Source organism: Capricornis sumatraensis, chromosome 10, assembly GCF_032405125.1.
Source record: "Capricornis sumatraensis isolate serow.1 chromosome 10, serow.2, whole genome shotgun sequence".
In the NCBI taxonomy this organism is placed as follows: domain Eukaryota; kingdom Metazoa; phylum Chordata; class Mammalia; order Artiodactyla; family Bovidae; genus Capricornis; species Capricornis sumatraensis.
Window position 1 is genome coordinate 82,542,012 of NC_091078.1, and position 25,634 is coordinate 82,567,645.

The following is a 25,634-nucleotide window of genomic DNA, read 5'->3' on the forward strand; positions in this document are numbered from 1 at the left end:
AAATATACAAGGCAGGTTAAAAAAAACAGATATCCATCATCTCTTGCTTCCCTAATGGCCATTCTCTCTTGTTTTGTAGAGTGTGGATGATAGATACAGGGTTTGTTCAAAGGAATGTTTACCTAGGAAAATATGTTGTATAAAAAGGGTAGGAAAATTGTTAACAAAAGTAGTCCAGAGTGAAATTCTGCAACATGGGAATGGAATGAAGAATCCCTATTAATTTTTTTTAAAAAATGTGGCAAAATTGGACTTGGAGAAAGATCATGTACAATATTTCACCTGGATATGGGAGTATAAAGACCCTGGCTGACCCTGGGTTTAGACCCAGTGTGAGTTCTAGACTGTGCTGTGCAATCGCTTGGCCCCCAGCTGAGCTCTGTCTCTGGTCAGATTCTCTGTAGGAAGCTTTGGACTGGTCACTGGGCAGCCAATGCATTAAGTTGACCCTGGATCCGTTGTGCTTCCTTGCTCCACTCAGCCGTATTGAAGGGAGGATAGCCTGTGGTTTATGAAACTATTCCTTCCAGAAACTCTAATCATGTGACCATCACTGTGGAACCTACTAGGGATACAAGTATGATACTGAAGTTCTGAGGAGACATCATTTTATTGGGGACAATAACACAGGTGAGATTATTATCTCAGATGAATCAAGATTGTATTATCAAAGGAAAAATCCAAGGGCCAAAGTATATATTCCAAATCTCTTTATACTATTGAAGGTCCTTCCTAAGATTTCGAGTTCTTGGCCCCAAACAAAGCCAATTAAAATAATAGTTCTCTGTGTTTCTTATGTATTAAGCTGTTTAAAAGTAGAAAAGTATTTTTAAGTTTAGAGTAACTATAACAGAACCCTCAGAGAATAGAGGTGGGATTTTTTTAAATCAAAAATTTCCTAAATAATTGCTCAGACAGAATTAATAAATCTATTTTCCTGCTCTGCATTTAAAAAATTAAGCTCAGTATATTTGAAAATCATTCATAATTTGATCAACATTGGCAGGGAAATTGAACTAAAGTCCAGTACAATTAGTAAATCACTTTTTCACATCTTTATATAGAAGGTGACCAGCAACAAGTGGTATTCACAGTTATTTTTAAATAACACTAGTTTGAGCTGGACTTTGATAGCACATGTCAACCATTGGAACCGGGAACTCAAAACAATGTTGCAAATACAGTTTGAGACTTGATAAGTTGTGGGAATTCCACTGCTTAGAGGACTTGATGGTTTTTTTTACTGGCAAACAGATTTTACAAGTTAAGGGTCAGAGTGAAGGAGACTGGCAAACACATTGGGTTTAAAAGATAAGGAAAAAATGGAAAGAGAAAAAAAACACTCAAGATGCAGATAAATAAGAGAGCTATGAGAAGCTTGTGTGGGAAATAAGCTGAAGGCTGACCATAATTCTGTGACAACTATGAGAGACATGGCTGGGCTCATGCACCTGAAGAGAAGTTGGTCAATATGGAATTCAAGTTCATTGGGGAATAAGAATAAAGAAGAAAAACAAGTCTCGCTACATTAGCTAGGTGAAGGGAGAGAAGGGAATGTTAGCTGCAAGGAAATGATATGTAAGTGACATTCCATGATGCTTTCCTTGGCTACTTGAAGGAGTTAGTATAGAAGCTTAATTTCAACAACTGGCAATTTTTTAAGTGATTTGACCCCTGTGTTGAAAAGGAGGCTAAATGTTGGTTCTAAATAAGTGCTAGCAGTTTTGAAAAGAGAAAGAATTTCCCAGTAGACTGTGGTGTCAGTCAGTACGTCTGCACCTCTCAGAGTTGCAGAGGAGGAATTGGATTGCTCTGGAAATCACAAGACATGATCACTCATTAGGCAGTTCCTAAACACCTACTGAGACCTAACATGAACAAGGGGAAGTGGTGTTTCTGCCCTCCAAATATTGCTAAGACCTGAACGTTAAGCAGCTCCATGGAAGGGAGATGCTCAGGATTGCATTCTGTCCATTGTGGACGACTTGAGAGTGGTTCTGCCACATTTGTCTCTGACCCTTCAGCCAGCTGCTTTCTGGGTCCTCGAGGTGGAGCCTGAGGTGGGGATTAACCTGCTGACCGATGTCTGCTGTGTTCAGTGTTCCAGTACCTGTGCTGGTGGGTCCCAGCGGCGTGTTGTTGTGTGTCAGGATGAGAATGGGTACACTGCCAACGACTGCGTGGAGAGAATCAAACCCGATGAGCACAGAGCCTGCGAATCTGGCCCTTGCCCTCAGTGGGCTTATGGCAGCTGGGGAGAGGTGAGCGCAAACTCCACTTATACATCCTTTGGGAAAAAGCAAATACCAAACAGTGCTGTTGTTCATAGTTTATTTGCAGGAAGAAGAACTGGCTCTAGTTAAAGCGTCTTGATTTCAGATTAACTAGGAGATCTATCTTAATTCTGGACTATTTTAAAAGTGTATTTATTACCATATAGAGATGGCTTGACTACATAGGAGAGATGTTAGGAAAGAATACAGATAATGCTAGTTTAAAATGTTAACCTCTGCTGATTAAAACATGGGTGCTTTTAAAGTGACTGGAAATGTGTGTTAAATTAATCAATGGAAGTTTTGCCATCTTCATAATTTGGGGGTGTTTGTGGTGCACCATTGTTCTCATGGCATTGTGTCTCCCAATATTTCAAATTCGTAATGAACCAGCTATTGTTCATCAGGGATTAGGAGCTGTTATTCTTATCAGGGGTGATGCATTGTAATCATAGAAGTGAGTAATTAGCTGTATAGGCTCAAATAATGAAATTCTTCAGCTCTTAACCTTTTAAGAATTGCTTGCTATGAAAATAGAGACACAGGGGTAGAGAACAAATGAATGGATACCAAGGGGAGTGGGGAGGAAGAATTGGGAGATTGGGATTGATGTGTATACACTACTGTGTATAAAAAAGGTAGCTAATGAGGACCTACTGTAGAGCACAGGGAACTCTGCGCAGTGCTCTGTAATGACCTAAACAGGAAGGAGATCCGAAAAAGAGGGGACATATGTAAACATATAACTGATTCATTCCATTGTACAACAGAAACTAACACGAAAGCTACTGCTTTTATACTACTAATTGTAAGGCAGCTACATGCCAATAAAAATTAATAATAATAAAAAAAAGATTGTCAGCTATGATTGATGAAAAGCCGTAGAATATTTGGAGCAGACAAAACTGGGCCCCCGTCCCAGCCCTGGCTCTTACAAGCTTTGTGGCTTTGACAAATAATATAACTTTGCCAAATATCTGTATTCTCATCTGTACATGAGAATAAATAATGGCACCCACTTCATAATATTCATGCCATTATATGAGATAGTGCACGTCAAAACCTAGCCCATAGCCTTCAATCATAGCTGCTATTATAATAATGATAATCAGTATTATTACTAGTAATAATAATTATCATTAGTATGACTGTATTATTGAATGAGTTTTAAGCCATTATCATGTGTAGGACTTAGATGTTTTTTGTTTTGTATTTAATTAAAAAAGAATATATATTTCTACTCTTGAATCCACAGGGAGAGCACGTACTTAGAGTTTGTTGAGTTGTTCTGTCTTGACTATAAAATTTATAAAATAAAACACAAGGATTAACATCATGGAGGCCCCCTATGCCCACCAAGAGGGGAACAGAGACACATGAGATGGAAGGGCATGTTAGTCTACACCCCTGGCTAATCGAAGTCCTGTGTCCACGTTTCATGCTTTCATTCACGTAAAGTAGTCATAGGCGCTCATAACAGAGTTTTGGTAACTTTTGTTGATAGTATGTCATTCTGGAGGGCTTTGCTGAAAGACCGGAAAGGGAAGTCAGGTTTGGAGACGCATATATTGTGGGTTTCCTGAAACTCCTCATAAAGCTCTGTCCCATGGGGCCTGTGCGTAAGCTTCTGTAATTGGATTGAAGCCAGGAGAGTACACGCATTTGCTGGGATGCTGGCTGTCAGCAAGGACCAGATCATTCCAAATTCCATGGGAGATCTGGCCTTGACACAGCAGGGGAACAGTCAGTGTTCCTGGATGTGAGCTCCGTGGTACTGTCCAAGAAATACAACTTGTTCCTGCCTCAGAAGCGTGGGTCCAGCCAACAGTCAGAACCATATCCAGCATTCCCACCACACTGTTGACTCATCCTAGGGGAATGCCATCATTATCCTCAGATTCAGAGATAGCATAAAATATTTGGACATCAGAAAGGTCTACGGAGACTGGAGTCATAGAATAGCCAAGAGGTTGGTGACAACTTCCTAGAGGTTGTCACCAGCTCAGTCATTATATCCTTGATTTAGTACTAAGTGTTTTTTAGATTTTTATCTGTTTCTTTGATTTGGGGTTTTGAATACCTGAAAGAAAAGGCTGTAATCTTATCCTGGACACCTGCTGCTGAATTGACCTTAATCAAGTTATGCTCTCTTAAGCTCAGTTGCCCCATATAATTATACTCTCCTGTTGATGAGATAATATATATATTAGCATTTAGTACAGATGAAGAGCAAATGCTTAATAAACAATAGCTACCATGCAAGGGGGCTTCCCTGGTGGCTCAGATGGTAAAGAATCTGCCCACAGTATGGGAGACCCAGGTTCAAACCCTGGGTCGGGAAAATCCCTGGAGAAGGGAGTGGATGCCCACTCCAGTATTCTTGCCTGGGAAATTGCATGGACTGAAGAGCCTGACAGGCTACAGTCCATGGGATCACAAAGAGTCAGACACAACTAAGCAACTGACATACACACACACACACACACACACGCTCGCGCGCACACACACACACACACACACACACACACACACGCACGCACATTATGAAAGGACAGGACTCCAGTCTGCTGTATATATTACTTTTGGTAATTCAGCTTCATTCTCCTATAGGCTTATCTTGCCTGGTCCCATAATCTATCTTGGCTAAAACATTTTTGTCATGGGGAAAGAAAATTTGCTACTGGCTGTTCAGACAGAATAACTGCAGCCTTCCCTTCTCTTCTTCCAGTGTACTAAGCTGTGTGGTGGAGGCTTGAGAACAAGGTTGGTGGTCTGTCAGAGGCCCAGCGGGGAACGATTTCCGGATCTGAGCTGTGAAATTCTTGACAAGCCTCCAGATCGAGAGCAATGTAATACACACGCTTGTCCTCAAGATGCTGCCTGGAGTGCTGGCCCTTGGAGTTCGGTACGGCCCTAACTATTCATGTTTCCTAACTAAAACTAACACTCCAATTCCAAGGTGCTCTGGGTCACTGCTTTGAGACAGATTGTCCTCCTCACAAGGGCATCCCTGGAACTGTACTATACACAGTCTCTTCTTTTCTTCATATTGACATGCAACAAAATTCATTTTTTTAAATGATATTGCCAAAGTGACTTTACAGGATATATGTACCTCACACAGGCCCTTTGCCAATGCCAAAAAGTAGCATCCTTTCCTAGAACTAGACTATATATGTTTGTGTTTGTGTGTGTGTTTTTTTTTTAAGAAACTCCGTGCCATTTTTAAACTCCAAAGTGATTTAAGCAGACAACTCAGAAGCAGATACTCTTTCCTTTTCTGAGCTGGTGGTATTGACTTTGGCGGGAAGATACCTGCTTATTGAGGCCAAAGCAATTTTTGATTCAGTGACTATACTTTGCCTGTGTGACTCGGGTACAGCTCTCAACACAATCACCAAAAAGGCTGTGCCCATAAAATCAAGTGAAAATTCCAAAGACAAACGGTGGACTCAGTGACCTGATGCCATTCAAGGCATCTAAAATGTTCTCTCTTCTATCAAGACACAAAGTCCGTTTGAGACTGGTTTTTCCTTTGGTCCTAGGCTTCCTTTGTCATCTGCTTTTAAACAACATTGTGAGACAGATTTGGCTCTATAAATACTATGCAAACTTCTGGGGCAAATCTTGGCAAACAGAAGGATCAGCTGTGTCAAAACAATACTGTGGCTAAATGGTGCCACAGGTATGGAGCCATTAGGGTTGTTTCATGTAAATAGAGTAAACTTTCCTGTGAATGCATTAATTGCACTGAAGCTGAATTAATATTATGTGAATTCGTATCCAAAAGCCTCTTTTTGTTCTATAGGGGTCTGAGAAAAAACCTTAACCATTCCTGAAAGCAGCTAAAGAGCAGATTAACTGATCTGACATGGCTACTAATCTGTTGACACTTCTAAGAGTCAAAGGTTTCAAGGTTGGAGGTTGTATCTATAAGTAGAATACTAGCTGCATAACTACTATACTCTGTGTTAAGTAAAAATCTAGAAGAATTAGCGCATTATCTCAAGTAGTACTATTTATCTGGGCTGTAAGGATTTTATTCAAGGGCAGTTCAGATGTACTGTTCACCAAGAGTATTTTGTCTGCAATATTGGCACTCTCCCTAAATGAACGTTTGGAAAAAGATCAGAAATAACCTTAGAATGTCAAGAACATCTTCTGACATTCAAGCTTCCCTAAGTCACCTGTCACATATTATTTTTCATGAAATTTTCCCTCTTGAGCCCATTATAGTTTCATCCTTTTCACTTAGCCAATACCAACGCCACACTGTAGTATATATCAAAATATATAGTTGCTCTCCAAAAAGTTGTGTTTCTTTAATATTCACCAAAAAACATCTCCTAACCCTCAGAATATGTGTGTATATATAATATATAATAATATATTATTATTATACATTATATATTGTATATAATATATATACAATATATTATATCATATATATATTTGTTACCATGGCATTCTCTTTCTTGAACACTTTCTAAACACAGTTTAATTTCTTTTCCACTGGATTGCCACCCTCTCCCATAGATACTTTAAGAGTTTAAATGCTTAAGTTTTAAAACATGATCTTCTAAATCATTTAACCAAAGATTTTAAGTTTTTCTTATTATAGTGCTTGTTCTTGGGGCTGCACATAGTTTTATGCAACACACAGTGAAAAGGAGAGAGAGATTCTAAATGCTCTGTAATGCACCAAAGCAAGCACATGGATTTTGAAAATGCTTTTGCTGCCTATATGATTTTAGCACTTCCTTTATAAAGTAAATGGGATGCCCTGGTGGCTCAGACGGTAAAGCGTCTGCCTGCAATGTGGGAGACCCGGGTTCAATCCCCAGGTCTGGAAGATCCCCTGGAGAAGGAAATGGCACCCCACTCCAGTACTCTTGCCTAGAAAATTCCATGGATGGAGGAGCCTGGTGGGCTACAGTCCATGGGGTCGCAAAGAATCAGACACGACTGAGTGACTTTGCCTTCGTCTTTATAAAGTAATCATTATTCAGATATATATTCAAATGCCTCTGCAGCGTGGGAGCAAGGCCGCTTTTACAAGGCTTTTCATGGTGATTTTTGAAAATCAGCTAAATCAAAAGCGTTTTATTTAAATAGATCCATTTGTAATATATGACTTAAATTATGCAAGGGCAGCCTTTCAGATTCTTATGGTAGGATTTGTATTTTACTTGTATATTGATTTTTATGGATGCTTTGGTACCATTTCTTAGTAATTCTAAATTGAAGCATACCTCAGTGAACTGTGTTGATAGCCATAAGCCACTTCTATGGTGCTTCATCATTGTAACTAACAGTGACATTAACAACAAAAAAAAAACTATATTGGAGGTGCTAACATGTTGCTTTCAAGAGAAAGCAAACTAGATTTATTAGAGACCAAGGGTAGGCATTAGTCCCCCTCTGGCCAAGTTGCTTTCTTATCCCAAGTACCCCTACACAGGAGATAGTGTTGAGAAGCAACTACTGCTGTGTGAGTAGGTCTTTTCCAAGGTCGAAATAAAGATAGCCTAGTCTAACAATTGTTACTAAGGAGCAATATTTAGGAAAGAAACTCCAAATGGCTGTTAGCACAGTTTCCAGACTCTAAAATGAAGCTTCTGTGAATGTAGGGTTCAAGTACCCATTTTAAGGCTGTTAGTTCTGGCTCAAATCACCAGAGATTTAGAATCATGATTGTTGAAAACATCTTCCCTAGATTTTGTCTTTTCTGTCCTGTTTTGAATGCGTCCTTGCACTCTGACTTGGCAATGTTTTGTTTTTGAAATAAGGTTCTTAACACTGATTTGCCTATTGCATGCACACATCCTGTGGCTAGAGGGATAAATTGGAAAGAGAGCTGTCAAACTATAGTGAGGAGTGGGTTAAAACTCTGTAGCATTCTAAAGTAAGCCACTTTGAGATAACGAAAGTTGAAAAGGTTGCTAATCTGTCCAAGATGGTCATCTAGCTTTCCTTTTTTGCATTGCCCCATTGGCGCTAGTGGTAAACAACCTGTCTTTCAATGAAGGAGACATAAAAGACCTGGGTTCAATAATCCCTGGATCAGGAAGATCCCCTGGAGGAGGGCATGGCAACCCACTCCAATATTCTTGCCTGGGAAATCCCATGGACAGAGGAGCCTGGTGGGCTACAGTCCATAGGATTGCAAAGAATCAGACCTGATTGAAGCCACTTACCACAGGTATATCTGTTTGCTGACTGCCTTGGAGGCCATGGTTCTCCTTAGGAGGAATTGCTTGTGTGAATTTTTTCCTGACAAACTTAAAAGTATTCTCTGAGCCTTGCTTTAGGTGCTTTGGAATAATGCCTGTCAACCCAAATAATGAGAATTTATGGGCTCACGAAGGAACTGTGCTTTTGTTTCTGCCTGGTCAATTTATGAATTTGTCTACCTCATTTTCATATGAAAGTTTGCAGCTTCTGTAGGTAGGTCGAGAAAAATGTCTGACATCAGTGTTTTATCACCTCACTGCATCTATCTAGGAAAAATAAAAACTGTAAATATCACTACCATACTTTCTGAGTACAATTTTAAGCAACCAAGCCTCGTGTTATCTGAATATTTTGAGCAGTACAGATTTCTATGTGTTTATATAATAAAGCATATTTATTTTTTCCATGTTATTTAATTTTATATACAATGTTTAAAAACCAGTGTTTATCAGCAGACTGTAAAGACAAATAGGCTGTGTGCTTAGAACTGCGTGTATATGTTTCCTTTGGTTTTAAAAAGACACTTTTTAATTTTGTAAGTCTCTCCCAACCTGTACTATCTCTCTCCCAAATCTGAGTAAACATGTGGCAAGCTTTATGTAATTGGATAGTTTAAAATGTGTATTTTAAAGGGATACTTTAAAAAATATTTCTGAATTTGGAAATGATGCTTAGTGATATAAACAAAAATATAAGAGGCTTAACATTTTGTTGCTTTTTTTCTTTTCTAATACTGTTGTCCTGATTCATTAAGTCTCAACTATGAAATATGTATGCTATTTATTGAATTTATAGATAATGATAAGGCATAGCCAGAAGTCAAAACAGGTAATTAGGAGAAATGGTTCTGAACATGTCAGAGGAGCCAGGTACAGGGAAAAACTTACCCTAATGCACACCAATTTGATCATAACTTATTCTTTTTGTTCGGATAACTGTAAAAGACTTAGAACATTTGTCAATTTTGTGATTTGTTCACCTGTAATACGTATCAGAAGCATTTCTCATTAAAGAAAAATAAAGAAAACAACCATAAACTTGTAAGATTTAAGAGAACCTGTACTTTTCAAAACGTGATAAATCATAAAGATGACCTCAGATCTCTACTGATTCCACATTGCCCTACTGAGCCTCCATTTTGTGCTGTAGTTTCTTATGGTATTTGAAGGGGAAAGACCAAAATAAGGAGCTCCCTATATGCATTTGAGGACTTCCCTGGTGGCTCAGAGGGTTAAGTGACTGCCTTCAATTCAGGAGACCTGGTTTGATCCCTGGGTGGGGAAGATCCCCTGGAGAAGGAAATGGCAACCCACTCCAGTATTCTTGCCTGGAAAACCCCATGGATGGAGAAGTCTGATGGGCTACAGTCCATGGAGTCACAAAGAGTCGGACACAACTGAGTGACTTCACTTTCACTTTCACTTTATATGCATTTGAGGGTTTTTTTTTTTAAGGAGGTGCTGTATAAGATAACATCTCCAAAGCGGAAGATGCTCGCTAGCGTTGGCTCAGTATTTATTATGTACCAAATCAGGCTAAGGTAATTGGTGTCACATTTAGCCCCCATGTGACCATGTTGAGAGAGGTGTTTTTATGAATCCATTTGAATGTGTGATAATCTTTTGAGTACTTTAGTGATAAGAATTTTTTTTATTAGTTGCAGCCAGTAAGGAGAACACCAGGGATCTTTCCCAAAGTAGTGTCTCCCAGTGTCAGTATGCTTGACTATATTAATCCTATTTATTTTGGTAGAAAGAAACAGGTTATGTTCAGAGTGAATTTTTTTAAACTCCTGCTTATACTCAATAAACAGATATTGCTGAAACTCACCCTCCATCTAAACTTAACATTTTTTTAGCTAATATTGATGTCCATTTGACTCCATCAATAGAAAATCTGAATTTATAACTCTTATTGGTAAATTCCCATAACCAGCAGCTCTGAACAATTCCAATAACTGACTGTGTTTAGGGAATGGCAGAACATTTCTCACTTTTATTTTTGAAATATCTAATATTAATAGCCGATTCAGATGATGATATAAAGATTTTGGCTACAAGGAATATCATATTAAATATGAATGCATTTTTTATAAAAATAAGAATCTTTTTACTAATGCAGATATATCTTAAACATTCTGCTAGTATCTTTTTTAAAAAGAAATAAACACATTATTTGGCTCTATCAATATAGAGTATAGAAATAAGATAGTTTTTTAATGAAAACATTATAACATATGAAATTATAAAATTTATTTGAACTCAGAGTAGATTAAGACTCTATAAACCACTCATCTCACATGTACTTAAAAACCACAGAACACACTGTCCTTGCATCTGTTTCATTGGAGATAAAACTTAACTGGACTTTTTTTTTTCTTTTTTTAGTATTTACAGTGATTGTATGCTTGTCAGAGATTCTGTTCCTGCTTTCTGACAGCTGATATTTCATGATTGCTTGACAGATTTCTGTTCTTACAGTTTTAAAAAGTCCAAAGGTGGGAATGGGGGCAAGGGTAGAGAGACATTAGACCCTGAGGAGTGTAGCTCCTCCCCCTGACTCAGGTCAGGGAGTTGCCCTGCTGGAATGGACACAAATGGAAACTTTGGAATGTGGAGTGGGAGGTAGAGGCTGAGTCCAAGTCTAATTGGCTGGGAGGGAATCCTGATTATTAAACGTGGTTGAGGAAGATTTATTTTATGAGGAGGGAGTAAAAGACTCCAGGTCATTCCTTCAAAAAAGAAGTCATTAATTTTTCAGCTAATACTTTTTATTTGCCTACTGTGGGGCTAGTCTCTTCTGGGATGCGGAGGATATAGCAATGCACAATCAGAGCTATTGATTCTACTGGGAAGAGAGAAAATTCGGTATTAAATAAAGTTTAACATGTAAAGAACTGACAAGTTTTTCCTGACAGCCTCACTACAACCATAAAAATAAAAGTTGCTATTAGGATATATATATGTGTGTGTGTGTGTATGTGCGTGTGTATCTTCATGGTTGCTAATGATCTTTGTTCAATAAATATAAATTATTGATCTTGTCTTTCTTTTTCAATGTGCAATCACCGAGTAAATTTTCAGTGATAAATGCTCACTTGCTGATGGCATGGAACATTTAAAAACCTTTTATCAGGAAGTATGTTTCTGTTCATCTTTTCATTAGAACCCAGACATGAGTTCAGGGGTCTAAGAGTCAGGATAAGTAGAGGGCCTGGCCTTCTGCCTCTCCCTGCAGGGGCCCATGAGCCTCCACACCTGCATGGGAAGTTGTGGCTGAGGGTACATTCCCCCCTTTGTTAGGTACCAATAAAAAGATCTGAAATGTGTGGGTTGCCATACTGCCATCTTCGCTTCTTGCTCTTGTTGTTTGCTCTAAAGTGGGATTGTTTTCATGGATCGTTTTAATCACTACAAGACCCCTTTCCAGAAATGTATAAAATAGAGTATTCATTGGCAGTCAAGAAAGGAGCAGGAAGTAGTATGGAAAACAATCAATATAGGCTGAACCTACAAAGTCACCATTCTTAGTGAGGCCTGCATCCCCTTGCTCTTGTTAGAATGAAGTTATGCACTGGCCAAAACAGTCCAATAACTATGATGATGGATACGTTCTCTTTCCAAATATTCTCTCTTCCATATTGCTTTCCAGTATGGAAGCTACTAGCCACAAGTGGCTAATATTAAGCACTTATTATGTGGCCAAGTACAATAGGGATAACGCATTTTTAAATTGTGTGTAACTTAATTATTCTAAATATAAACAGCACCTGTGACTGGTGTCTACTGTATTAGACAGGGCAACCTTGGGCAATTAGCAGTTAATATTCAGCTTGTCAAGGGGTAAGTAAACTTATACAAATAAATTGGGGAGAAAAACCCTGTGTCAGCATGTAATGGATCCCTGTGTAGGATGTCTTTCCATCTAGTGAGTACCGTCCGCTTGTCCTTCTTCTGTTTTGCACCTTTGGTTGAAAACACTTCAGTGGTTGTTCCCTGACAGCTGAGCATTGAGAAAATAGGACAGTGAAAAGAGAGGCTTTTAGAATCAGCTGTCTTCAGAATAGTAACTCCAGGGCCTCCATGTAAAAGCAGCTGTTAAAACAAACTCTCCTCTTGTGCATCTCATAGTTCAAGTTCATCGTGGCAGTAAGTTCAGTTAAGGAGAAAGAATGTTTATGTGTTCTGTGGGTCAAAAGGGCAAGGTTTGATTGGTGTTTTTGGAGAAGGCAAAAACGGACAACACCAGGTAGCCACCTTGTAGAAGCTTGAATTCCAAGAGATCATGCTGTCTTTGAGAAGTTTCAGGAAGGCAGCTTTCATATTCAGTGATCCCTGTAGGTAGAGGTTGAGCAGATTAGGTTGATAGAGCTTTTTCAAAGACACTTTAGAAGAATAAGAGCTGAACCAAATGTCTCCTCCATCACTGTAATTGCCATCATTTACCTTCACTTCCCCAGTGTTAAGAAAACATTATAGTTTGTTTCATGTTTATATCCCATATTGATGCCCCCAGAAATTAAAAATGTATGTAGCAACATTGGTTCTTTTCTAGTGATCAGATAGAGTTGTGGGTTTGTTGGGTTTTTTTATTTTTCCCCTTTAGGGCAACATCTGAAGTAAATGATAAACAATAAATGTTCAGGTGGTCTGTATTTTTAAAAGCTCTTTTTAATTTATTATCCTCACACTTAGGTTGTCTCTGTACTAAATTGGGAAGTAAGTAAAAATAACTCTCTTCAGCCACCTTTTTCTGATGTATTTCAGAAAGTAGTGGAATGGATTGTTTCAGTTATCCACAAAAGAGCTAATTTCCCCTTATTTAGTTTTGTACGATGCATTTCCTCCCGTAATTATTGTGATGGTTTTGACTTTTTATTATCACAATAACTTATCACTTACATATTCTACTAGGAGTTATGCAAAGCAATTCACTCCTATTATCAGATTTAATCTCTTCTACTTAATGAGCTTAGTACCATCGGAGAAGTTACCTAGTTGGTACTAGGTCAATCTGGCTGAATGAGGATTTGAACCTATTAGTAACCAAGACGTAATCCCCTCATCTTGCTCTTTAGTTGGTGAAGTGGTGAAAAGCTGTGGGAAGAGGTTATCTACAATTTAAGATTTTCTGTTTTTCCATGGGGTAGCTACTTGGAACATTCTGGAATTATTGAGCCATTTACAGATTTTGCTCAGAGCTCTAAAGGGATGAATATGAGAAAATTATTTCTCTTAAATGTAAGCCAGGTGAAGAGCAAGACTGGGCCCCTCTAGAAGATTTGGAGGGAAAAAAAAAAAGCATCCAGTATTTATTAAGGACACATTAAGGGATGTTTCTGACATTTTAGTAAGCAAGTTCAGTTCAGTTCAGTCAGTTGTGTCCGACTCTTTGCGATCCCGTGAATCTCAGCACGCCAGGCCTCCCTGTCCATCACCAACTCCCGGAGTTCACTCAAGAGTCGCGTCCATCGAGTCAGTGATGCCATCCAGCCATCTCATCCTGGGTCGTCCCCTTCTCCTCCTGCCCCCAATCTCTCCCAGCATCAGAGTCTTTTCCAGTGAGTCAACTCTTTGCATGAGGTGTCCAAAGTACTGGAGCTTCAGCTTTAGCATCATTCCTTCCAAAGAAATCCCAGGGTTGATCTCCTTCTAGAATAACTTGAGGTAAATAATCTGTTTTTTCTTTCAGTAGATATATAGACGATTGGGAAGATAGATCTCAGGCAAGCCAATTAGAGGTGATTAGGTTTATTGTAGAAAGTGATATGCTATTTTATTACAAGTGAATTATGAAAAATAGTGTAATTAAAAAAAAATTTAGTTTTCCTTTTTAACTTATTTTTTATTGGAGTATGGCCAGTAAACAGACAATGTTGTGATAATTTCAGGTTGAACAGCTAAGGGACTCAGCCAAAAATATATATGTATCCGTTTTCCTGCCAAACTCCCCTCTCATCCAGGCTACAACATAACACTGAGCAGAGTTCCATAAACTACACAGTAGGTCCTTGTTGGTTATCCATTTTAAATATAGCAACGTGTACACATCCATCCTAAACTCCCTAACTATCCTTCCCTCCCAACCTTCCCACCCCTGGCAACCATAAGCTCCTTCATTCTTGAAGTCTGTGAATCTGTTCCTGTTTTGTAAACTAAGTTCATTTGTATTATTTTTTTTTCAGATTCTACATATAAGGGATGTCATAGGTAAAAGTGATCCCACACTAGTAACTCTCTGCTTGAAATAATACATATTAAATGTATTGAGTTATCTTCCAAACTCTTGAGCTAAAACTAAGCTACAGAAGTTGAACTCTTCTGTTGATGCTAAGTCTAACTCTTTAAAACTGGTAGGACAGACAACCGCTGTGAGTTCCGTCCTTACATTCACTTTGTTCTTCATCCCTCCTTCTCCCAATCACTGATGCATCCCTCTATCCAAGTGGAAAGTGCATGTGAAGACATGGTTATGGTTTGGGAGCTGTGTAAGATGAAGTGAGGGAAAAGATGATATAAAAAATTAACTAGAAAAGGGAAGAAATATAGACAGAGCCACCACATTTCAAGTGAAATTCTCTTTAACTAAATCATTTATTGAATTGCCCCAAACCTTAATTTCTTTTGGGCTATAGAGGCCCACTGTTCAAGCTTGGTGCCTTATGCAAAGTAGGCAAACTATCAATAATATTGAAATGAATGAATGAGTGAGAAAATCCTAGTTACTTGGGAACTGAAATGATTATTGCACTGGGCAAAACTATGGAAATAAAAAGCTAACATGTAGGAGGGAATCATAAAAAAAAAGTATAGGTTTAGATGGTGGTGATGTATCAGTAGTGATTTCCTGACTTGGGGAGTTGTACTTATGTAGAGAGTGTCCTTGATTTGGGAAAATTGGACTTTTGGAGATGATGAGACACTATGTGGATTTTCCAGGAAAAGACAAAATATAATGGCATATATATATATATATATGGAGGAGGATGGAGGGAGCAAAGGTGGTGAAATGTTGGTAGTTAGGGAATTTAGATAAGGGGAGAGGGAGTTCTCTGTGATATTCTTACCATTTTTCTTTAAGTTTGAAAATTTTCAGAGTAAGTTATTTTTTAAAAGTTCTTAAACATAAATATATTCAGAGTGTGTATTATACTTCACAAGGAAGCAGAGAGTGTAGGTCTGGATTTATTTCAGGGCTTTAAAAAGTCTGACATATTTTAGGAAGCTGTTTTTAATCTCAGATTTGCACTGTAACATCATAATAAAAGTGGGTGCTCCAGTCTGAGCCTAGCATAAAGAGCTTTCGTAGTTTTTCATTGGTTTTTTTCCCATGAGCTTCTTCCTCTGCCCTCTCTTCCCTTCCTCCGTCCACCCCTCCCACCCAGGCAGCTAAAATGAAAAGGCCTCTGGGAATGGTGTGGTTTGTTGGTCCCCTTTTCCCAGGGAAATCCAGACTTTCACTACCAGGCTTGCTAGTAAATTCCAGTAAATACTTGAATAAATACAGACTCCCCATTTTTATCTATTGCTTCATAGCCAAAACCCAGATTCCTTTGAAAACTAAAGAAATTTTTGAAAAATCAGTGCTGTTTTCCTTCTGCCTCATAAAAAGCCCTCACCCAGCCAACTCACCTCTTCGTCCATTGCAGTTTGCCCGTTCTTAGTGAAATTGTGACTTCCTTCTCCTTGGCTGTCTCTTAGTCAGATCTGAAATGTCCGGGAACCCCTTAGCAGTGGCAGGTCATGGCTGTGAGGACAGGGAAGAATGCTTTCCAGCAGAGCCTGCTTGTTTCACTGTAGCTGTAATCTTCACTGCTATGCATAGAAATTGATTTTACGTTGCACATGTCACATTTCTAAGACCAGGGATTCCAAACCCTTTCAGCCTAGGATCTTGACCTTGTTAAACTGATGTTCAGTGGGTCCTTTGCCACTCTCATCCCCAAGAAGCACACACACACAAAAAAAAACAGCCCTCTGTGTTCCCTACCCCCACCAAGTCAGTTAAACTCAGTTCGGTTTTGAGAGCTTTCTAAAGGACTTTCTGAAAACCTTGAGATAATTCCATGGTTCTCTAAAAATCAGGGTTGATTTTTATCTACTAGTGGACATTTGGCAATATCTGGAGACGTAATTGGTTGTTACATATGGGTTTGGGGAGTATTATTGGCATCTGGTTAAGAGCAGCCAGAGATGTTGTCAAGCATCCAACAGCATGGCTCCCAGAGGATAGGGAGGACTCATGATCAGAAGTCATGGCTGAAGTCACAGTTGCAAACCCCATAGAAATGACGCTGGTTAGCTATCAGAACATACTTCTCTTGAGAGTCGAATTTTCCATCAAGTAGTATATGGGATCCTAGGAACCTAGCCAGGTCAAAGATTTTCAAGAATAAACTAAAAATAGAAGGGTTCCAAAGTTGTCTCAAGAGACTATGAATTTGCAAACCAACAGGCAGTGTCACTCAGTCTTTTTCGGAGCCAAGAGGGAAAGTTGTAATGTGCACAGATGTGCCCAGTGTGTTCCATAGACATCCTGCATGGCAGCTTTGGTGGGGGCTACCAACTTTGGATAGAAAGTCATCAGTGAGAGTGAGAATTGCTTAAGAAAACAAGGTTGCTCCAACATTCCAACATGTTCCTACATTTGGGCTGTATAAACTGATAGCACTCATAGTATAGAGGTGGATGGATGGATGGATAGATGGATAGAGGTAGATCCAGAGATATATAGATACAGATTCCTTTGCATTTTATGTTTCAAACAAACAGCACTTCCCTCATTCATGGTAGAATCTGCATATGTGTAATGGTTCACCTCTATTTAAAAGTTGGTTTCAGAACTGAATATTTAGGAGTTTGGGACAGGAGGTACTCTTATAAAAGCATATTTAATCCTAGTGAGCATTTTATCTTGGAAATAGGAGACCAGTTTCTGACTAGAAACCGAGACAGTGGTACAGAAACTGTCCCATGACTTGCGTATAGGTCCGAAGCAGGGTTTCCCAGCCTTGGCACTCATGATGTTTGGGACCAGATACTTCTTTGTTGTTCTAGATATCATAGGATGTTTGGCCGCATCCCTAGCTTCTACCCACTAGATGCCAGTAGCATATCCTCTTAGTTGTGTTAACAGTGTCTTCAGACATTGGCATATGTCTCCTGGGAGCAGTATTATCTTTCTCTCATGGTTCTGTGAGTTCCTTACAGCAGAAGTTTCCATATTCTCATGGGCATTAAGTAGGCATAGTAAATTATTATGTTGCAGAGATCACTAGATTTTCACAGTTGTTTTCCCACCAGTTGTTTTTTTAACCTATCAGAAGAAACCATGATCAGCTTTTCCAGATGTGTAAGGTTAACCTGGCTTTTCAGTACATGAACTTACGGGGAAAAAAGTTTCTAAAGTTGTACCCCTTCATACCTCTCCTTTTCCACTTTTCAAATCTTTTCTGCTTTAACAGATGGTAGTTCTATGTATTTACCAACTTCAGACCCCCATGCCACACAGACACACGTATTTATGATCAAAATGGCAAACGGAACTCCAAGATCTGTGGGACAGAGAACATTTTAGATGATCCATCTCCTGGCCCTAGAAAGAAAATCAATCTCAATTCTTCTTCTTCAAAAAGGTCACTAATGATGGCAATAAACTAGTAGTAGTGACTCCGGGTCTTTGAGACCAGAGAAGAAATCTATCAGTAGAGGAAAGGCAAACAAAATGAACCCAAGACACTGTCATCAGCCTCAGAAGTTTTATGGGAGGACCCAAACTTTAATGAAATATTGGATTCTTCCCACAATCTTTAAACTTTATTGGATGAAAGAGCAGAAATTTTTATAAAAAGAAAGACACACATTGGAGCTCAGTGTAGAAGAGACCTTGGTTCTCCATAGGACCAATGGGTGCCACTTTCCAGAAATAATTGGAGCTTTAAATTACCAATGGGCTAACTATGCCAAAAGCTCTTTGAAATTAGAAATGGAGTTTTGCCTTTTACCCAATTATAATCTTACCAGTTATTCTGGGAAACCTCAGTCCTCTGAATAAATGGGTTTCTCCACCTCCTAATCACCAACTGATGACCAGTGGTCTTATGTACCTTGATGTGGCATGTAAAAGTGCCCATCTGCAGTAGGCCAGATGGATTTTACCATCAGTGGAGAAAGAGGCCCACATTTACTGAGCGACTTCTTTGAGCGAAGCTTTGGGCCTGGTGCTTTGTAAGAGTTATTGCTAATCCTCATAGAATCCTTGCAGAATGGTCCGTATTGTATCCATTAGGCAGGTATGAAAACTGAGCTCCAGGCAGGCTAAGTAAAATGTACCAGCATCATACAATCAGTAATTCTTGGATCCAGACCCAACTGACTCCCAGGTTTAATGCTTTCCCTCTCTCTCTGGAAGGGCTTTCAGAACTTCTATAAATACTCATTTTGATTTGTGACACCTGCAAAAATAGGCTCTTAACCTAGTAGAAATCTGTTTAGCTTTCTTCTACTTTTTAAAAGCCATTGAAGCTGAGTCTTTGGGGTCTGAATTTTTGAACAGGTCCTTTTAACACTTCAGTTACTTTTGAACGGTTTTCAAAAGAACTCAGTAATTGAGTTTAGTCACCGAACACTTTCAGACCAGAGCTCTGAAAAAAAGTTGTATTTCCTCTGGACATTTACAGCATGCTAGAACAGTGTGAATTAATACATCTGTAGGGAGATATCTGCTGAACTAAGAAAAGTAGATCCTTCTGGATGAGGCCTAATATGATTATTTGGGTATTAGTTACTTCACTTAGTAGGGAGGCTTCTGATGGCTAGCCTGTAGAGACTATACAGAAGAGTGGCAATGATTTAATTCTATCAGGTTCAATCTTCAGTTAAAATCTCAAGCTTGATGTTGGTTTTGTAATCCTGAATACCCTCTACTTTGAGAGCATTTTTCTAAATGAAAGGGAACTAGAAAAATCAGACTCAAACCTAGACGCATTATTTTGGAACAGTGTAAGTCTTTAGGATTTTTGTTTGATTGGTTCATTGGTTTTTGGGTTTGTTGTTTGTTTTGGGGGTATATTTTATTTGCCTTTTTGTCTGTTGTTTTGGGGTGGTTGGTCATTTTTGCTTATTGATGTTTCTAGCCAGAATGGAGATAGACAATACCTGGCCCAGATAGAACCCATTCTCGCCCGTTACCTTTCTTTTTAGTCTACTTTCAGTCTATATATCTACATTTTTTTTCCACCTGGCAAAAGTGTTGATCTAAAGTGACACCTTTGGGGAGGAAAAAAGCATTCTGTGACCCTAATAGTATATGGCAGTCTTAGTGGCTATGAGCCAAGCTTTCAGTGTTAGTCTTGCCCGTGCAGAACCCAGGATTCTACTACTTGCTATCTGTTATCTTACATCACGTTCTCAGATAACCTTCCTCTTAGATGTCCCCTGTGCAGTATTTAGTCCTGTAACTATGCATTAAATATTAAACCACAAGTGTGCTTAGCCAGTTTTGGAGTGAATAGACACAGAAGATAGGAGCAAGCAATTGTTATTTATTCGAGCCTTACCAGTGAACTAAGCATTGTGTCAAGTGTTTGCTTCACCCATAAAAATTCTTGTGAGATAAGTGATTCTAGCCTCTATTAGATACTATTCATTCATGCATGCATTTTTATGTTCCCTAAGTATTCAGGTGTTTTCTATAAACTAGGCACTGCTCTGAGCACTAGGGAGATAACAGTGAACAGAACAAACAGAAATCCTTGAGCTCATCAAGTTCACATTCTAGTGGGGAGGGGGAATAATGCATAAATCACAAACAAAAGAGGTGAAATATATATTGTGAAGGAACACGAATGGTGCCATGGATAAAAATAAATTAAAGAAGAGAGACAATAGCATGTAAGAGGAGATGAGAACTGTAATTTTTAAGGTCAGACAATTATCCTGTAAAAGGTAAAAACTGAACAGAGATCTGGGAAAACAGAAAAGTTAGCTTTGTGGATCCTCAGGAGAAGAATGTTACAGCAGAATGGTATTTCAGGTGAAGACCTAGAGTATGCCAGGTATATCTTGACAATTGCAAGGCAAATGCGGCTGAAATAAAGAGTGGTAGGATGTGAAATTAGAGATGAAATTGATGGAGGGGAACATGAAAGTTCTTCATGGTAGAGGGAGAGAACAAGACCACTAGAGGAATTTTTGCTTACATTTGCTGAAGTAGGAAGCTACTGGGGAAAGGGAGAGTTGAGTAGAAATGTGGATTTGTTTAAAAGAATGAGCCTGGCTTTTGAATTTAGGGGAAGCTACAGGAGGAACAAAGATAGAAGCAGGGAGAACATTAAAAAGCCATTGAAGTACTCCCATGAGAGTGTTCAGTAGAAGTCATGAGAAGTGGTAGGATTCTGACATTTTAAAGGTAATGCTGAAGAATTTGGTCCAAGTTTAGATGTGGGAAACGAGAGAAAGAAAGGAGTTGGAATGACTCCAGCCAAATTTTATGCACTGACTAAGTGGATGAATAGTTCCCATTGATTGAAATGGAGAAGCTAATCCGAAGATCCGGACAACTTTCGGACATGTTAGGTTTAAGTTGCTTACTCACCATCATTTCATACCTGGTTAAGCATCTCACATAATATCACAAATGAAGAGAGAGAGAGATAGTAGTCAAACTAGATCTGATTGATTCCAAAACCAAGTTCTTACACGTGCTTCTGCCTCAACTCTGGGATTTCCATTTGAATAAATCTCAGAGTAGTGCAGGAATAATTTAAATTCACAGAAAACCATCAAACAAAATTTTAGCCACTTCTATGCCCACTCTTCCGTGTTGTGAGCCACTTACATTTTAGCTAGGTTTTATTTCTTCTCATCTCAACCTTTCATAGTGGTATTGAGTCTTTTCAAGGTAAGCAGGAGGAAGAGACAAGGAAAGCCACAAAGGACTTCACTAGTGCCTATTGATAGTAATTTGGTTTTATCTGAAACTCCCAGAAGAACATTGCAGAGCTGAAGGGTGAGCATCTCATTCAGCAATGGTTAAGATGACCTTTTCCCTCTCACTGAGATATATTTTCTCTAATTACAAACTCAGAGGTATGCACATTTCAGTTCTGGGGTGACATTAATATCCACCCAAAGCAAATTCTATACATGAACTACCTACCTCTCCAGCTGTAACTTTTTCAATGTAAGATACTTGACATACTAGCAGATAAAGATGTTCCTTTTACATGAAGCTGATGGAGGAAGGACCAGACGGGCAGAGAAAGCAAGACTGGAAGAGGCAATTAAATGAACTGTAACCTAGTGTTTTTTAAATGACTGAATATACTTAGACTAGCTCTTTGGGAGGGGGAAGAAGCTCAAGGCCAAACATTGGCTGGGTGTCTGAAAATCCACAGATAGCCTATCTGGATTGCTTTTCTATGGAGGCATTCCCAAAGGTACCTTAAGTTCCCATGACTCTCCCTGGCTGCCTGGGACAGTAGTATTAATGAGTGGGTCTTCTCAGGTGCTGTCATCTAGCAGAATGACATCTCCAGATAGCCTTGAACACTTCAGCCTGGGCCTTTAGTTACAACCCACCTTCAGAGTATCAAGAAACTTGGGTCCGTGTTCCCACCACACATAACGTTTCTATCACTCAGGCTCTTCTGCACCTACCTTTGGAACAGCTGAGAATAAAGGATCCTAGAACAAAAACGTTACCCACTACCCTCCCCATCTTCCAGTCTGCCTTCACAAATACTTCCGTGGTTAGAGGATGGGTCCTGGTACCATCTTCACCCGTTTCCTGGAAAGTGACAATGTCATGATTTTGCTAAAGTCAGATTACAAAAAAAATCATCACATCTAACCTTGCAAGGGAAAGAAGCATTACAAAAATCAGCACTGTGCTTAGGAATGGGGAACTAGGGGTAACAGAGCCTGATAACATAATATACCTCAAATCCCTGGAGGCACTATTAGATGTGGCCACGCTAGAAGTCACCATGTATGGCTTTTGCAGATTTTCTTGGTTTTTGTTTCTGTCTTGATGGGGAGAAAAACTGTAATGTTTATACTACTGCAGAATAAGAAGATACCCAATTTGGATTTCACAAGTTCCATGTGTGTCTGTGTGAAGTCACTCAGTCGTGTCCAACTCTTTGTGACCCCGTGGACTGTAGCCCGTCAGGCTCTGTCCATGGGATTCTCCAGGCAAGAATACTGGAGTGGGTTGCCATTTCCTTCTCCAGGGGATCTTCCCAGCCCAGGGATCGAACCCAGGTCACCTGCATTGCAGGCAGACACTGTATCCTCTGAGCCACCAGGGAAGCCTCACAGGTTTCGTAGCTAACTTCATATGCTGCTGTATTTCATGTGAAAATGTTTTTCTGTCCTCTGATACGAAGTTGTGATATTATGAGGCTGTAGGATGCAACTGGAGAGCGTCCACGTTTTGGAAGTGATGGAAGGTGGGGGTCATGAACATCTCTCACTGCCTCTGCTTCTTTTTCTGGCCCTGCCATGTCCCTTGCGAGGTGATTGTGGGGCCACCTACTTGGATATAGTATTGACAGGCGCCTTCAAGTGTGCTCAAGAGTTGACATGTGAATCTTGGTTCCCTTTCTTCCGTAGTCTTAGACCTTTGTAGCATTGCACAGGCCGGGGTTCGGGGGGGGTCACAGGGGAGGAAGGATGGCCCAGTGCCCCATCCGGCGGCAATGACTGTAACTCGTGCATCTGCTTTCTTCTGTGGTGCTCCCTGCCAATCTCATGCTTCCGCAGCTCCTTTTCATGGTAATAAGTGCCATGGTGGTCCTGGACATGAACGGCCATCAGGCAGGCCTGTCAACACTGGCTTCACGCCCTGAAGTCACAGCCCTTGTTTCCTGGCCAAGCTTTTTCTCCTTCCTCCTCCGTCATTTTGGTTCCCTGATGCCCCTGTTCAGAGCCATTCTTGTATTGTGAGAAGCCCTATAAAAATTTCTCTAAACATGTTCACATCGCCAGTGAGAAGATATGCTTTTTGACAAAAGATTCTTAGCATTCCCACCACTGGGGACCGAGTGGGGGAGTGACTGAATATGGTTATCACTAATGTGGATTCTGTGCTTCAGGACATTGAAAGAAATAACATGACACACACACAAAAAAAGACAAAAGGCGTTCTTGAGATAGTAAATGTGAACAGGAAATGATGGAGCAGAGATGTGGCTTTCAGTCGTGATGCCTTTCTTTCTCTTACTTGTCTTTCTGTCTTCTGTGTTAGAAGAGCCTGTATTACTGAGTAATAGTCTATGAGAGTAAAAAAGGCACTGCAGAAGCGAAGGAATCGTCCAAATTTATGTCTGCCCTGGGGATCTCTGTGTGACCTTTAGAAAGGAAAGTACTTCCCCCATTCACAAGAGGAAGATTTTTCCAGACTTGTTCACCCAGCAGTGCCTGTATTAGAATGTTAACTTTAGACTCCATAAGTGAACATATATTTTAAAAAATATTCACCTTTTAAACTGCGTGTTAGAAGATGTTTTTAAAGAGTCCACCAAGTACTCTGAATGTGTGTCGATTTTTACACTGTCCAGCAAAACACCAAGGGTTCTGTATACTTTGTCATATCTGGTTGTAAGGCACCCTTGTTGCATATATGTGGTGGTGTTATCTTCCTTTTATTTTCCCCATTTTACAGAGAACACATCTGAGCTGAGACAGGTTGGGTAACTTGCCCCAGATTGGCACCATGATAAAACGGCAGATTGCACTCCTCCCTAGGTCTGTCTGACTCCAAAACCTGTGTCTCGAAGGCTGAAATTTAGGTGAAGACAAGTGCCATTCCTCAGCAGTGAGCTGAGGAATCCCGATTCGTGCACAGCCACCTCTTGAATTTGTTCTTAACTGGTATCTGAGAACAAGAAGTAGTGAGACCTGTGCTTTTTCATATTTGTGTTGGTAATCCTTTAAAGCCAGAGGTGCAGAATCTACTCTTGCCCTGGGTAGCCCCAGACCATGCTACTAGCACTATGTGGGCATGACCGAGTTGGAGTAGAAAGAATTGGGATGTCTGGCCAGCTGTGGGTCCCAAGAAACACGCAAAACACCAGAATCTATTCACAGATCCCCAGTGCAGTTGGCACCAAGTCGTGTTCTGGGCTGGGCCAGGAGCTCCTGCATCCTCTCTTGCTTCTTTCCTGTGTGACTATGAGCACGGCGTGTCTCCTCTTCCACTGTGTTCAATTTGTAAAAACAAATACATGGACTGAATAATCTCTGAGATGGCCTCTAGCTCAAATATTTGAGAGTTTAGTCCTTGGTGAATCGGCAGGCCAAAATTTACAACCTGTAACCTTCCATTCCTGACCACGCAAAGGGCCATTCAGCAGTGAATAGAGAGGAAAACTCAGCATATGACCTCAGGCCGAATGCAAGGGGTGAATCAACCTTGAAAAATGGCCACGAGAAAACCAGACTGTGGCTCTAACTGAAGGGAAATGTGGCTCTTTATCTTCACGTGATATTGTATGTAGTGGTATGCTCACTTTTCATAGCGTCTTTCTTCCCGGAGTGCTAAAACGGTTGTATTAAAATGAGAAACACATTGTATAACCATCCTCTTCCTGGGAGACTAACGAGTCAGAGATCTCTCAAATAGTCTTAGGAAGTGTTTCTTTGAAGTCCCAGTTCTCTGTTGTCAACATGGATAAGCAGAGGTGAATGAACAGCCTGCTGTCTTAACCAGGTCTTCTCTTAAGACTGACTTAAGGAAGAAAATGGTCATTCTGGAAACATACCTGCTGTATTTAGAGGCTAACTCTGCTGTTTCCTGGCTCTGTGACCCTGGGGAAGTCATGTCACCTCTTTAATCCTCAGTTTCCTTATTCATTAAGAGGAATCCTAATAGTACCTGAGCCACGGGGTTGCTGTAGAGATTAAATTGGAGAAGCTATTATCTTTGATCTCATGGTCCCACTCATATAAGAGGTCAATAAAAGTTAGCTGATGTGATTTCTAATAGTCCTGCTCCAACTCTTTGAATCTAAATAGCTGTGCCCAATCAGGTGGGTCACATTCCAGGTGGTTCTATCTTGAAACCATTAGGAAAATATGACATTTGGGTCATAGTCCATTTCTGTCCTTCATGTGTTCATTCATT

At 39.8% G+C, this 25,634-nt stretch overlaps 1 protein-coding gene across 1 annotated transcript in view; it reads left to right on the forward strand.

Annotated features, from left to right (window-relative positions):
- The window catches only part of ADAMTS9 (ADAM metallopeptidase with thrombospondin type 1 motif 9), a 162,287-nt gene that overhangs the window by 88,325 nt on the left and 48,328 nt on the right, over positions 1-25,634 (forward strand). Inside the window, exons 27-28 of the mRNA XM_068981738.1 lie at positions 2,100-2,261; positions 5,002-5,178. Coding sequence (XP_068837839.1) covers positions 2,100-2,261; positions 5,002-5,178 — 339 coding nt within the window. The remainder of the gene's footprint in view (positions 1-2,099; positions 2,262-5,001; positions 5,179-25,634) is intronic.